This window comes from Mustela nivalis, assembly GCF_964662115.1.
Source record: "Mustela nivalis genome assembly, chromosome: 13".
NCBI classification, from domain to species: domain Eukaryota; kingdom Metazoa; phylum Chordata; class Mammalia; order Carnivora; family Mustelidae; genus Mustela; species Mustela nivalis.
The window spans coordinates 81,873,605-81,888,990 of NC_139032.1; the positions used below are offsets into that span (position 1 = coordinate 81,873,605).

General features: G+C 37.4%; 1 protein-coding gene across 9 annotated transcripts in view; it reads left to right on the plus strand.

Annotated features, from left to right (window-relative positions):
- Window positions 1-15,386, plus strand: part of RABGAP1 (RAB GTPase activating protein 1) — a 155,068-nt gene that overhangs the window by 30,590 nt on the left and 109,092 nt on the right. For 6 of the 9 annotated variants that reach the window (XM_082695490.1, XM_082695489.1, XM_082695487.1 and 3 more), the window contains 4 exons: window positions 10,660-10,894; window positions 11,982-12,186; window positions 13,942-14,116; window positions 14,708-14,865. In XM_082695490.1, the coding sequence (XP_082551616.1) occupies window positions 10,714-10,894; window positions 11,982-12,186; window positions 13,942-14,116; window positions 14,708-14,865 (719 nt within the window). In that variant the 5' untranslated portion in view covers window positions 10,660-10,713. Of the gene's footprint in view, window positions 1-6,512; window positions 6,679-10,659; window positions 10,895-11,981; window positions 12,187-13,941; window positions 14,117-14,707; window positions 14,866-15,386 lie in introns of all 9 variants that reach the window. The other 3 variants (XM_082695491.1, XM_082695493.1, XM_082695492.1) reach the window with 3 other exon arrangements.

Genomic DNA, 15,386 nt, shown 5'->3' on the forward strand with positions numbered 1-15,386 from the left:
TTTTACAGAGAAAGGTATTGAAACTGAGATTTCCTTATGTAGCACCTTCAGGGGATGATGCATCCTAATTGAAAGGATAGACTTGGAAAAAATAACTTAAAATCACAGGAAGAAAATAAGGAAAGTTAGCTTAAGTCTTCTTAGGATGGACACAGGTTTGGAGGGGAGTCTTGAGAATTTATACCCGTAGGCTTGCCTTAGGATTTTTGGGGTTTGAATTTACACTACTTGAATATTCCTGGGTTGGTAATACTTCTAGGGCACCTGACAGAGTCAATTGCAGAACTACTCTGGAGGGACATGCCTGCCACCCAGGCTGCCTGGTATTCCCACAGATTACCCTGATAAAGAATATCAGATAATCCAAAATTTATAAAGAACAAAGAACAGGCAGACTGTAGCAGGATCAAATCTTGTCAAAACTTGAGCATTTGAGTTATTAGCTATAACTTTTAAGATAAATATGATTTAAATGATTGAAGATTTGAAGAAAAATTGGAAAATATTAGAAATGAACAAAATTATCTAAAAGACCAAGCAAACTTAGTGAAAATAAGAGCTAGTGAAGTTAAAGGTGCAGTTGATGTGTTAAATAGCAGATTAGACATGGCTGAAAAGAAAATCAATAAATCTGCATAATAAATCTGCAGAAGTTATGTGGAAAATAGAATGGGAGAGAAGGAGTTACTTGAGATAATAGCGGAATATTTTCCAGAAGTGGTAAGACATAGATCCCCAGCTTGAAGGAACAGTGTCTGAGTCCCAATCAGGATGACAGTAAAACTGGCAAATATCACAGACAAAGAGAAGCTCTTAAAAGGCTGAATGAAAGCAGAGAGAAATTGGATATGGTTCCTATCTTCAGGAAGCTTACAGCTTGGGGTAGATGATCGTTGTTAGGTTTCTTGTTGAAGTGGTTTGTACTGATCTTTGCTTTGTAACAGATTACGTCAGAATTGAGTGGCTTGAAACCATTTATTCTCATGATTTTATCCATTGAATGGGTAGTTTTGCTGGTCCTGTTTTTGTTCATGTAACTTCATTGATCTGATACATTGGTGACTGGGCTTGACTGGGATGGCTGAATCTTTCTTTTCATTTGGTCTTCTTGGACTTCTTCACAGCAACATGGCAGTCCTAGGGCAGATACAGAAGCGGCAATGCGTCTTTTAAGGCAAAGGCTTAGGGCGCCTGGGTGGCTCAGTGGGTTAAGCCGCTGCCTTCGGCTCAGGTCATGATCCCAGGGTCCTGGGATCGAGTCCCGCATCGGGCTCTCTGCTCAGCAGGGAGCCTGCTTCCCTCTCTCTCTCTCTGCCTGCCTCTCTGTCTACTTGTAATCTCTGTCTGTCAAATAAACAAATAAAATCTTAAGGCAAAGGCTTAGAGATTACATGGTGTCACTTCTGCCACATTTTATTCGTCAAAGCAAGTCACATGGCCAGTCCAGATTCTGGGGTTTAGGGAAATTGACTTATACCTTTTGATGGAGGAGCTGTAGAGATAATTTGGCTATATTTAATTTTCAACATTAACAGATAAATGCTACAATAGAGATTAACAAAGGGTGATAGAACAGAGAGGATGGAAACCTATGTCAATTTGGGGGAGGAGTCTGAGAAGCCTTCTTGGAAAAGACAATGCTTTAGTTAAGCCTTTTAAAGAAAGGCTTTATGCAATGGTGTGGTTATTAAAAATCTAGGCTTTTTTCTTCATAAAATGTTTGGAAAACTCACATCATAATCGGAGAACTTCTCATAAATTCAGAACATGTTGTATTTTCTTTACCTGACTCCTGTGTAGGAATCTTATACCCTTATCTCTTAACCAAAGATACTCTGTAAATATTGGTTGGAGGGTACATTGCTGAGCGAGTACTTCTTTGGTGGAAAGTTCAGTTAGAGGATTTAAAAAAAGTTTTAATCTTTTTCTTCTTGAAAAATTCAATGGACATTATTTTAGTTGGAAAGAAGTTGCCAAACTGCATTAAAATAGCTGATATAGAAGTCACTCCTCACTTAGAATTGCCTAAGCCAGTCTTCTGACTCAGTTTCTGATATTACTTGTTTTTAGTATCAGGTGATTTTGTCCTCTAATGCAGATCTTTTATTCAGCAAACAAAGTAACTGAACCATGAACACACAGTTTAATTAGGGGGATCATGGTGTTGATGGGGGAGACACATAAGTAACCCAGTCATCAGTGATAAAATTCATCAAGTGCTAGAATATAGATAGGAACAGAATTGTATGACAGCCTAATGCCTAGAAGAGCAAAGAGTAGGTAACAATTTAGCAAAACCTTAAAGAATGATTAAGAATTACTTAAAGAACTGAGTCTGTAATGTGTAGAGAGACGAAAAGAAAAGGGCCCAAAGTCAGGAGCATTGCATATAGTGGAATTGAATATGCTTGCTTTTCTTTTTCTCCCAAATAACCTTTTTGTTACTTGTTCTCTGTAGTTATAAAAAATAATGTGTGGTTGATACAGAAAATTCAGACAATAAGAAAAGGAAAACCCAGTCATAATCCCATTATTTTGCAACACAGTCATAAATACTTCGGGTCTGTCTTCAGTTGACCTTTTAGGATGAATTCACAAGGTCCTGTTCCTTCTTCTTTTTAAATTAATGTTAATGATTCCTAGTGGTAATTTTAGGTGGTTTCTCTGCTCCCAACTTCATACAGAAGATAAAGAGGTGGATAGTCAAAACAGCTGCAGTTTATAAATGAGGCACAAGGTAATTTAGTGATTTACCAAAGATCACAGAACAAGTGTGTGAGTGGATTTGAGGTTAGTAACGATACTTTCTAGGATCCAAATGGGACTTCTGGTTATTTTGTGCTGTGCTTTCTGGTAAAAGTGAGCTTTATGTACTTGTTTCAGAATGCCTTAGTTTTTACACTGAAGCTGAGTAATATCACTGTCTGAAGCATTGTCATTTATATTTTCATTATGATCTGACTCAAGTAGTGGGAACTTTAGATATCTTGGATGTGTCTTTAATTTTCTGATCATCTATGGATTTCTCAAGGCACACTGTCATTTCCTAAACATGCCTCTTAAAGACAAAATCCCAAGAAAAAGATCCTGAACTACCTAAAGTAGCTTTGTATAACTGTCAGATCCAGAAGGGCCTAGCTGGTATTGTTGCAGTGACAGGAAACAGGGGCTATAAAGTTAGGAGTAGAAAATTAACTCCAGGAAATGACTCTGGCTGTTGTCTTTGAAACATTTTGTCCCTTTCTTCTATAAATGCAGTTTTGCTCTCAAGGATACAGACCTGTAGCCACTTCTACCGTATAAATTATTACTTTTATTTGATATATTTTGGAAAGATAGGTGTTATTTCAGTAATGGGTCTTTCACATAAATAGTAGGTGTGTTCTTAGTTTTCTCTGGATAATGGAAAGTGGAACTTTTTTTTTTAAGTTATTATTTGCTTTTTCAAACCTCAACTCCAGTAGGTGGGTCAGAGTTTATTTAGAAATAGCTGCAAGTGGGGGACGCCTTGCTGGCACAGTTGGTAGAGCATGTGACTCAATCTCAAGGTTTTAAGTTCAAGCCCCACGTGTAGGGACTGGGTATAGAAATTAACTTAAAATCTTTAAAAAAAAAAAATGAAATAGCTGGAAGTGAGGTAGGGAGATACTAATTGGATGCTTACTAATTGGCGGGTACTACCATGTGAGAAATGAGATAATTCCTGTAAAAATCACATATAGTGCCTGAATTATAAACAAATGTCCTATAGTATTATTATTATTATTATGTCATTGAACCCTCCTAGAAAGGAAGTCTTTTTTGGACTTCAGAATAAAATTGGTTTGCATCATGCTAACTGGTCTTGCCCAGTATTCTTACTGTAAACATTAAACCTTTAATAACTCTCAGAATAATAGGAGATGATGGGGTTTTGTTTGTGTTTAAGTAAACAAAGTGAAAATAAAGAATTCATATTTCATTTTTCATAACTAAGCCAAAATCTGTAGAATATTCAATATCAAAATATTTGGCATTTACTCCTTGCATTTATAAAATTCAGTTCAGTAAACATGTATTGTAGGTATATTGTGCAATAAGTATATCCAATGCTTTGGGAATAATATAAAGATAACTTAAGAAGCGGTCTGTGCTATCTAATAATGCCCAGTCTAGTTCAAGGTCTGGTTCTCTAAAACATGTATGCTCATGTAATGGTGGCATCCCTAGGGAGGAAGTAATTACACCCCATATTGCACGATTAAGATATCCCAGAGGAGGTAACAGAATTTAAGCTTGGTCTTAGCAGAAAGAAGGGAAGGATTACTTTCTAGGGAAGGGAATAGTGTATACAAAGTCTAGATGCTTGAAAGTTTATCCTCTGTCCTGGGGAAGGTGAGTAATTTGGTGTGATTGGTGAGAGATGGAAACATAAATTGGGCAAAGTTGTGAAGAATTCATAGACTATAGTTACAAATTTGGGCTTTATCTTAAGGGAATTGAGGAAACATGGGAGGTTTTAAAAGTAAGGTAGTGCTTGATCAGAACTAAGCTTTGCAATTGTAACTTCAGTGGCTGTGTGAAAGATAGGTCATAGGAGAGAAAAGGCAAGGAAACTCCTGTCTTCCTAAAAATAGGCTTATGTAAATGAACATTAGCTGTCCTGTGGTATTACCTATGCCGAGAGAGGAAGGAAAAACTGCACAGTTGACAAGGATCAGTAGGATTCATGAGTAATGTGGGGATTAGAGAAGTGAAGGGTGAGGGGTGATCGTGCTCTTTCATTGGCCCACTAAGTGGGTAGTAGTGTAATTCCCTAATTAAAAACAAACAAAAAAACCAGGTGGCACCCGGCTGGGTCAGTTGGTACAGCATGATCTTGGGATCATGAGTTCCAGCGCCACACTGGGCATAGAGCTTCCTTAAAAAAAATAAAGAGGATACAGGAGGAGGAGGAGTCAGTGAGTTAAGTTTGACACACTGTCTGGGGCATCTAGCTGAAGATTTTCTCTCCAGTAGACAGTTGAGGAAGGGGTTGTAGATACATACTAGGGATTGTTTCTGTATCTTGGCAGCAGATGAAGTGGGCACAGGAGAGTCTGTAAACTGAGGTTATTGTTAAAAAACAACTCTGGATGAATAGCTTTTGACATGCAAATAGAAAAAATGAGCATTGTGTTCTCACATTGCATCTTTTATAGAAACCATGCTTTTTTTTCTCTTTTTTAAAAAATAAACTTTAGGGGCGCCTGGGTAATTCAGTCATTAAGCTCCTGCCTTTGTCCCAGAGTCGTGGGATCAACCCCTGCATCGGGCTCCCTGCTTGCCAGGAAGCCTGCTTCTCCCTCTCCCACTCCCCTTGTTTGTGTTCCCTCTCTCGCTGTGTCTCTGTCAAATAAACAAATAAAATCTTTTAAAAATAAATAAATAAATAATAGACCTAATTTTTTAGAGCAGTTTTAGGTTCATAGCAAAATCAAGAGGAAGCTACAGAGATTTCTCATTTAACCCCTGTTCTCACATATGCATAACCTTTGCCACTATCAATATCCCCTTTCTATTTTAAGTTTATTGAGGTAAAATTTACACATAGTAACATGCACCCCTTTTAGGTATATAGTCCTATAAGCTTTCGTGAATGCAAACTCATAACAACCACCATCACCACAATTAAGATACACAATATTTTTATCACTCCAAAAAGTTCTTTGTGCTTCTTTTTTGTCCTCTTATCTCCTTCCCAGCCCCTGGCAACCAGTGATCTGATTTCTGTCCCTCGAGTTGTGCCTTTTCTAGAATGCCATATAAATGGAATCTTACAAGATGGTGTAGCCTTTTGTGTCTGGCTTATTTTACTCGGAATAATCCATGCTATTGCATGTACTAATAATTCATTCCTTTTTATTGCTGAGTAGTGTTCCATTGTATAGATATTTGCAGTTTGTTTATCCACTAAGCAGCTGATAAACATTTGTGTTCAGTTTTTTGATGATTATGAATAATAGTGCTATAAACATTCACAGGACATATGTTTTAATTTTCTTCGTTAAATACCTAGGACCGAGTCATATATGGTAAGTGTATATGTAACTATAAAATTCACCGAAAATGGCTAAAGTGACACTACTGTTTGCATTCCCACCAGCAATGTTTGAGAGTTTTTTAGTTATTACATATCTTTGCCAATCCTTGGTTATTGTTAGCCTTGTTTTCATTTTAATTTTATCCAAGCTTATAGGTTTGTGGAGGCATCTTGTGGAGGTTTCAGTTTCTCTAATGGCTAATGAATTGAGTTTCTCTCATGTGCTTATTAGTTAGCAATCTCTATACCTTCTTTGGTGAAATGCCCATTTTTAAAATTGGGTGGCTTGTTTCCTTATTGAGTTATAAGACATTCTGGATATAAATCCTTTATCAGATACATATTCACCATGTGTGGCTTATATTTTTATTCTCTTAATGGTGTCTTTTGAGCAGAAGTTTCTAGTTTTATCATTTTATCATTTTTTTTTAAAGATTTGTTTTTATTTTAGAGAGCAAGAGTGTAGGGGGAAGGGGCCGAAGGAGAGGGGGAGAGAGTCTCAAGCAGACTCGGTGCTCAGTGCAGAGCCTGAAGGAGGGGCTAAAGCTCACAACCCTGACAGGTCATGACTTGAGCCAGAAGGAGGAATCGGACACTTAACTGACTGTGGCACCCAGGTACATTTTTTTTCTTTTATGCTACTTTTTGTGTCATTAGAAATCTTTGTGTCCCAGGATTTTCACAGATTTTCTCCTTTGTTTTCTTCTGTAAATTTTATAGTTTTAGGATTTACATTTAGACCATGACCCATTTTGTGTTAATTTTTATATGTGATGTGGAGTATTAGCTCAGCGTTATGTTTTTGCATAGGTATAGATGTCAGGTTCATTATTCAGCCCCATTTGTTTTATTCCCTTTCTCCATTAAATTATCTTGCCAACTTTTTTGAAACCAATTGGCCATATATTTGTCATTCTGTTTCTGGATTCCGTTTTGTTCCATTGATCTATATGTCTACCCGTTGGCTAATACTGCAGTGTGTTATTTTAGAAATGATTGTGTTTTCTGTTAAGAATGCTATTGGCAGGGGTGCCTGGGTGGCTCATTGGGTTAAGCCGCTGCCTTTGGCTCAGGTCATGATCTCAGAGTTCTGGGATCAAGCGTCACATCGGGCTCTCTGCTCAGCAGGGAGCCTGCTTCCTCCTCTCTCTCTGCCTGCCTCTCTGCCTGCTTGTGATCTCTCTCTCTCTCTCTGTCAAATAAATAAATAAATAAAATCTTAAAAAAAAAAAAGAAGAAGAAGAAGAAGAATGCTATGGCAGGACACCTGGGTGGCTTAGTCAGTTAGGCGTCTGCCTTTGGCTAAACTCATGATCCCAGGGTCCTAGGATCAAGTTCCGCATCCCGCTTCTTCCTCTGCCTGCCACTCTCCTTGCTTGTGCTCTCTCCCTTTCTCTCTCTCCCTCCTTCTCTGACAAATAAATAAATTAAGAAAAAAAAAAAAAAGAATGCTGTTGGCAACAAGGAACAGTGGGTTTATTTTTTTATTATAACACAGAGTCTAGTGATAAGCAGTCGTTGGTTTGTTTAAGCTGTTCATCAGAATCAGGGGTCAACAAACTGCAGTCTGCTGGCCTAATCTGGCATGCCAACTGTTCTGTAAATCACCTGTTGAGGTTCTTCAAAATGCATTTGCCCAGGCTCTACCTCTGAGACTGATTTACTCGTTTGTTTGGGAGATGAGGGGGCGGAGGGAGGAGTACATATTTTAATTTTAGCATGCTTCCTGGTGATATGGGTTATTATGCTATGTAGTCATGGTTAAGAACAATTAACCTAAGGTTGGTTCTTAGAGCCTGGTCCCCAGACCAGCACTGTTGCCATCTCCTGGAAACTTTTTAAAAATGCAAATTATCAGGTCCACCTGGACTTACTAAATTAGAATTCAGCTGGGGCTGAACAGTTTGTGTCTTAAAAGTTCTCCAGCAGCTGGAGCGCTTGGGTGACTCAGTGGGTTAAAGCCTCTGCTTTCGGCTCAGGTCATGATCCCAGGGTCTTGGGATCAAGCCTCACATCTGGCTCTCTGCTCAGCAGGGAGCCTCTTCCCTCCTCTCTCTTTCTGCCTGTTTCTCTGCCTACTTGTGATCTCTGTCTGTCAAATGAATAAATAAAGTCTTTAAAAAAAAAAGTTCTCCAGCTGATTCTGATGCATGCCAAAGTTTAAGACCCCTAAAAGGCATGGCTAAATGTTTCCTAGATAAGCCTAGGGAAGACTGTCTTGATAAAGAAAACAACAGATGAGCGCTTTAGTGGCTCAGTCAGTTACATGTATACCTTTGGCTCATGTCACAATCCCAGGGTCCTGGGATCAAGACCTGAATCAGGCTCCCTGCTCAGCAGGGTGTCTACTTCTGCTTCTAAACTCCCTCCCTCACCCGGTCGCCCCCACCCGTGATCTCTTTCTCTCAATCATTGTCTCTCTCTCTCTCTCAAATAAATAAAATCTTTAAAAAAACAAACAAACAGGGTGCCTGGCTGGCTAAGTCCATGGAGCATGCAGTTCTTTATAACAGGGTCATGAGTTCAAGCCCCATGTTGGGCATAGAGATTACTTAATTAAAAAAAAAAGTTATTAAATAAAGAAAACAAAAACAATGACAAAAACCTTAACCTGGTTTAAGTATGTATATTATAATGTCACAGTAATTTTGAAATTAGATCAAAGGTTCACAAATGATCTAACATAATTGTTGAGTACTATATTGACCCTAATCTTCCAAAGCATATGTTGCATTGCTGTTTTTAAACAGTTTTTATAAAAATCAAATGTTTGTGTGTGTACATTTCTTTTTCCTAGTTTTTAAGGAAGAGTTGTGGAAATAGAAGGCAGTTCTTATGTTTATAGACTCTGTAAATGAAAGAGGAATGCAAGATAAACATGTACAAACAAAATACAAGTATATAAACGTGTTTTCTTTCAGGCTTAGATGTATTTTTGTTATTGAAAAATACGTGAAAATGTAGGCAGCCTATCTAACAGAAGACTTGAGTTTAATTACTCTGTAAAACAAAGAACAAAACAGTACTTTGTAACATGTAAAATATAATGTTTTCTCTTTGCTTTAGTTTGCTCTTTTGGTGATAGTCTCCCCAGTTCTAATTTCTAATTACACAAACAGAGAGTCTAATATCTTTTCTTCATCTGTGTTCAGGAAGCTGTAACTATCCTATTTATGTTCTTTTTCTTTCCCCTTGGAAAACAGTTTAGGTTCAATTAGAGTATCTTTTATTTACTATAGGTGATGCAGTAATTGCTCTTCAGTTCTGGAAGAATGAGAGGTTAATTGGAACTAAGCTGTGTTTGTTTTTTAGATGGCTTAAAAACTTCTGAAAGTACAACTTTTGAAAGAAGAAATTGGGTTGCATTTGTGGTTGTGTAGGATCAGGCATAACAAAGAATTAAAATTATGGGACCCACTTGTAGTTCCATTAGTAGTAACTATAAACATAAAATGAAGTTCAGGGAAATACACATTGTCACCGAAGCCACGAGACTGGACACCTGTGTGGCAAGAGTAGCTGACATGTCACATTTCCTTGGGAAAATGTCAGCAAGAAAAAGACTTAAGACTGTTTGTTTCTCAGTTATAATTTACAGCCAAAGGAACTTGAAGCTTATAGAGTTAAAAAAAAAATTTTTTTTGAATTGGGTTCTTTTTCAGTCCAGAGGTATGTCTGTTACTGGAATTTTGCTTCTAACTTCTGTGTTTATTTGACTGACTGGGAAGACCTCATTCTCTTTAACATAGTCTCCTAGCCCCACCCATTTTAACTTGTCAGCTTTTAGTTTTCAGAAAGCCTCCAATCAACCCCCTTTCTTGATCATGACTTTTTCTAAATTGTTTTGTTGAATTTTTTTTCAGTGTTTCTTAAATAAGCATTTAGTGACAGTACTGAGTTTTGTCACTTGTGGTTTTCCCTAGCATTGGGCAGTTTCCACTAGATTTTGCACTTGTTTACTTCCTTATTGAGCAACTAGGAATAAACCATCATGACTCTAGAAAAACACTTGACATTACTGAAATGGTGTGCTTCTCCTCAGGCCATTTTATATATACCAGCTTTATTCCGGTGCCGTCAGAACATTAAGAAACTGTTCATTTCAGAGGAGTCTCCCTTAGGATTATAAGAGACTGACTTACAGTAGGAGTGGTGAAATACATGTGAAAATTTATTACCTAATAAGTCTGTTTCTATGATAACTTCTGTAGGCAAACACATTTTCCCTGTTTCTTAAAGATTAGAGAAGCCCCTAAAGATACTCCTTTTAATAGAATTAAAAGTCACCAGACAAGTAAAATTATGGATGTTTTGTTAGTTGAGGCCACTGTAGAAAACTTCAAATAAACACTGTCACATACATTTCTGGGCAATAGTCTCAAATTCACTATACACTTTTTCATGAAAAACTGCGAATTAAGAGAGCAGCTGCAGCTCTTATTTATTGCAGATCTTGACTTATTCTGTTAAAAAAACATTCAGAAGATATCTTTCTATCAAAAGAAATGCTGACAGTTTTCTCTAGAATACGGAACCATTTGAATTAGTACCGGCCTCTCTTTCTCACTTTGCTGATTGCGTGTATTTGTGACCTTTAGATTATAGGGAATGGAAGTGAGCAGCAGCTGCAAAAAGAGCTAGCAGATGTGCTGATGGATCCTCCAATGGACGACCAGCCAGGGGACAAGGAACTTGTGGAAAGGTCACAACTGGATGGTGAAGGAGATGGACCTCTTTCTAACCAACTCTCAGCTTCATCTACCATTAACCCCGTGCCATTAGTAGGGCTTCAAAAACCAGAGATGAGCTTGCCAGTGAAACCTGGACAAGGAGGTTAGGACTGCTGCATTGCTTGCTTAACTGAAGGTTATTGTTTTTAATATGTGAGTGCCCACCCTGTGCTAGGTTTGATTCAGAGCAAGCAAAAACCGTCATCTGTTTTCTAGAATGTTCCGATTCTAGGTTTAGGGGGATATGAGAAGGGTAGGTATACATACCCTTCTGATTTCCCTTTAAATGTACGTCATGGTTATCAAAGCAAGAGATAACAGCAGTTAAATGACACTGAGGAAGCCTTGTTTGAGAATGTTTCAAGATTTTTCCAAGAAAAGGAATTTGAGGACAGTGTTAGAGATGTGGAGGAATAATGCTTGGGGAAGAGATATTTGCTGCAGGCCTGTATAGATAGCTCTTTGGGAATAGTTGCCAGGTTTTTTTTTTTTGTTGTTGTTGTTGTTTTAAAGATTTTATTTATTTTATTTGACAGAGAGAGAGATCACAAGTAGCAGAGAGGCAGGCAGAGACAGAAGGGGAAGCAGGCTCGATGTGGGGCTCGATCCCAGGACACTGAGATCATGACCTGAGCCAAAGGCAGCGGCTTAATCCACGGAGCCACCCAGGCACCCCAGTTGCCAGGTTTTTTAAAAGGCAGCACAGAGAAGGAGGAATAGGGGAATTACAAAGGCTCATTGGGAAAACTAGAGTGTTAAAACTATGCAGCTTTCTTGAGAAAGGGAAAGCAGGGATGTTGGGAGAACATTAAGTAGCTAAGATGATGAATGAGAGAAATAAAGCAATACAGATCAGAAAAAAGAGAATTTTTCAGAGTGGTAAAACACTAAATATATTTTTGACCTAAATGTGAATTTATAAAGTCAGAACAAATTAGAAGAGGCAAAATGTAAATCAGATCTAACCTCAGATCACATTTTAGATTTGGGATTTGACAGTAAAGGAATCCCTGAAAATTTGGGTGTTAGAGTTTTAATGTGAAATTTCTGGCTTTAATGGGCATTTCTTCTGGGGCATTAGCATATTATCTCATTAGTTTTTAATTGTAGACCTAAATGTAACTTGTAAGTTTTTACTTGGTATTCATGTCAACAAAATATTAAAAATGATTTCATTTTCTTTCTTTCAGATTCTGAAGGGTCAAGTCCTTTTACACCAGCTGCCGATGAAGACAGTGTAGTTTTCAGCAAACTAACTTATTTAGGCTGTGCTTCAGTAAATGCACCCAGGAGTGAAGTGGAAGCCTTACGGATGATGTCCATCTTAAGAAGCCAATGTCAGATTTCACTAGACGTTACCCTGTCAGTGCCGAATGTGTCTGAAGGAACCGTGAGGTAAGACCGGCTTCTTGAAATGTTTGGATCAGATTTCTGACCTATAGATTTAGAAAGAAGCAGTAGTGAACAAAATATATAATTATCTTATTCACGTAATATTTAATTCACTTGGTGCTTAACTTCCCAAGGATTGTGACCCTTACGAAAATTACTCATTTGAACAGTTTTTTTAATATTCTTCCCCACCCCACTTGTGTGTGGTACCTTAAAAATTTAAATGTTTTGGGGATAACTGAAATATGTTGACCTGAAAGTATGCCTAACAAATTAATTTATATTTTCCCTGTTCCACCAGTACAGATACTAGCTTGACACATTAGTTCAGTATGAAGTTTCATATTGAATCTAACAACATATTAGAATCAGCAATAATAATATTGACATATCAGAATCAGCATTTTTTAAAAGACTGTTTTGGAGAGAGCACGCACATATATGAGTGGGGGAAGGGGCAAAGGAAGAGGGAAAGAGAATCCTCTAGTAGCTTCCCCACTGAGCACAGAGCCTGATGCAGGGGCTAGATCCCGGGACCCCAAGATTATGACCTGAGCCAAAGTCAAGAGTCAGATGCTTAATCAACTGAACCACAGGCACCCCAATAATATGAAACTTTTTATAAAACTTGTTTAGTGCTCATTTCTGTGTCCCGTCTTAGTAGTTGTTTCCCAACTGAAATTATACTTTGTTCTGATACATTTTAATTCTGTAGACAAGCAAAACCCAGTTTTTCTTGCTCATGTTTTCAGAGTTTTTATCAAAGTGCCTTTGAATGTGGATTAGTTCCACTTCCTGTGTATTTCCATTATGCATGGACCCCTAGCTTTCCTCATCAGTGGCCCTGCCCATTCAGTGTTGAAATTGCAGTTTCTTTTTATTACTTTCATATTTGTGTCTTCAGTATCCAGAACAGCGCTTAGAGTATTATAGGTATCATGTAAGTATTTGTTGAACCATTAAGTTTCTTTCTTTTTTTTTTTTTTTTGAACCAATACGTTTCTGAATGAATAACACACTTTTGATTTTCAGCGAATGGCATGCTTTTGATTAGTAATTATCTTTTTTTAGGTGTTAACATTTTGTACTTTCTTATTTGCCATGAATCAGAAGAATATGTTTCACTCTGAGAAAACACATCAGTTTTTTGTTTTTTTAAATAATAAAGCAGATTAGGTCATTTTTTAGGAGGTAGTAAGAAACACAGCTTTAATGATTCATTTTGGTAGTCTGATTTACTCATTGATCTAGTCTTTATTTAGGTGCAGACTATATAGAAAACCTATGTACTTATTGTTTGTCTTTCTGATTGCCTCCCTAAAGCATAAGATTATGTAGGTTTTAGTACCATGGAATTACATAATTAATAATTCAGGAATCCACGTATTGGGGCTTCTGGGTGGCTCAGTCACTAAGCGTCTGCCTTTGGCTCAGGTCATGATCCTAGGGTCCTGGGATCAAGCCCCGCATGGGGCTCCCTGCTTGATGGGAAGCTGGCTCCTCCCTCTCCCACTACCCCTCCCTGCTTGTGTTCCCTCTCTTGCTATCTCTCTGTCAAATAAATAAAATCTTTAAAAAAAAAAAAAAAAGAGGAATCCCCATATAACTTATTTGTTAAGACTTAAGATTAATATGATTAGCATACCAAAAATGGTTTCTATGATCTTGTTAGAAAGATGAGTCTCGAATCATAATATGGATTTAGTGAGAATAGTCCGTAATCCCTCTAAGCTCTTTATAACTTTTTTTCCCAAACAGACTCTTAGATCCTCAGACAAACACTGAAATAGCAAACTACCCTATCTACAAAATCCTCTTCTGTGTCAGAGGGCATGATGGAACTCCCGAGAGTGACTGTTTTGCTTTCACTGAAAGTCATTACAATGCAGAGCTCTTCAGAATACACGTCTTCCGGTGTGAAATACAAGAAGCTGTAAGTCCTTACCAGAAAACTGTCTGAAAATGAAGCTTCACCTTTACCCTCACTGTGTTGAAGTTAATTGCAGTATTTATTATGGTCACTTAATAAGCCAAATGAAATTCTTTGCTGATGTTTTATTGACTCCAGCCTGATGGGCTGAAATCTAAAGAAACTAAAAGTTTGGGTAACCAGAACATCGTTGCTAAGAGTGCTTGAGACCAAGACTGCTTCTTGATAGGTATCTTGGTTTCAGGAATGACACATTTCCAAACTGTTCTTTTAAAGCTAATCTTGTAGGCCTTTTTTTTTTTTTTTTAACTGTAATAAATATATCCAGATTGTTCCTAACAATTTAGGAAATCATTTTTCAGTTGGATTTCTTGTGTTTATAACCATTTCTTTTTTAAAACCCTTTCTCTGGCCATTTTTAGTGTTGCTTGCTTTCTAGGCCTAACAAATTAGGTAATTTACCAAAAGAAATCAGTGAGGGAGAGATGAATTACTACCTGCCCCAACACACACACAAAATAGGTAACTTTCAGCCTTAATAAAGGTATTTTATTTCTTTGGATAACAGCCCATTTTTTAATTTGTCCGCTGTAGGTAAGCCGGATACTTTACAGTTTTGCCACTGCCTTCCGCCGTTCTGCCAAGCAGACCCCACTTTCAGCAGCTGCTGCACCCCAGACTCCTGACAGTGACATCTTTACCTTCTCTGTGTCTTTAGAAATAAAAGAAGATGATGGTAAAGGTTATTTTAGGTAGGATATCTTATTCTTTTCTTTTCTTTTTTTTTTTGATTGAAGTTTGTATTAACATGGTGTATCATCTGTGGTTCAAGGGAAACTCTGGGTCAGGTTATTTAACTTTCATGTATAAAATGTTTGCTTTTTTTTTTAAGATTGCTTTTATAGGTAGAGTTTTTTATATTGTAAGTGCTAAACGGAAATAGGCAACTTTGCAGAGGAAAGGTTTTTTAATTTAAATTTATTTAAATTTTAATTTCAGTATAATCAACATACAGTGATATATTAGTTTCAGGTATGTCATGTAGAGATTTAAAAGTTCTGTACGCTACGCAGCACTCACCACAGTAAGTGGTTTCTTAAACGCCGTCACCTCTCTCACCCATTCCACTTACCTTTCTCCCTCTGGTAACCATCAGTTTGTTCTGTATGGTTAAGAGTCTGATTTTTGGGTTGTCTCTTTTTTTCTTTGTTATTTTGTTTCTTAAGTTCCATGTGTAAGTGAACTCATATGGTCTTTGTCTTTCTTTAATAAT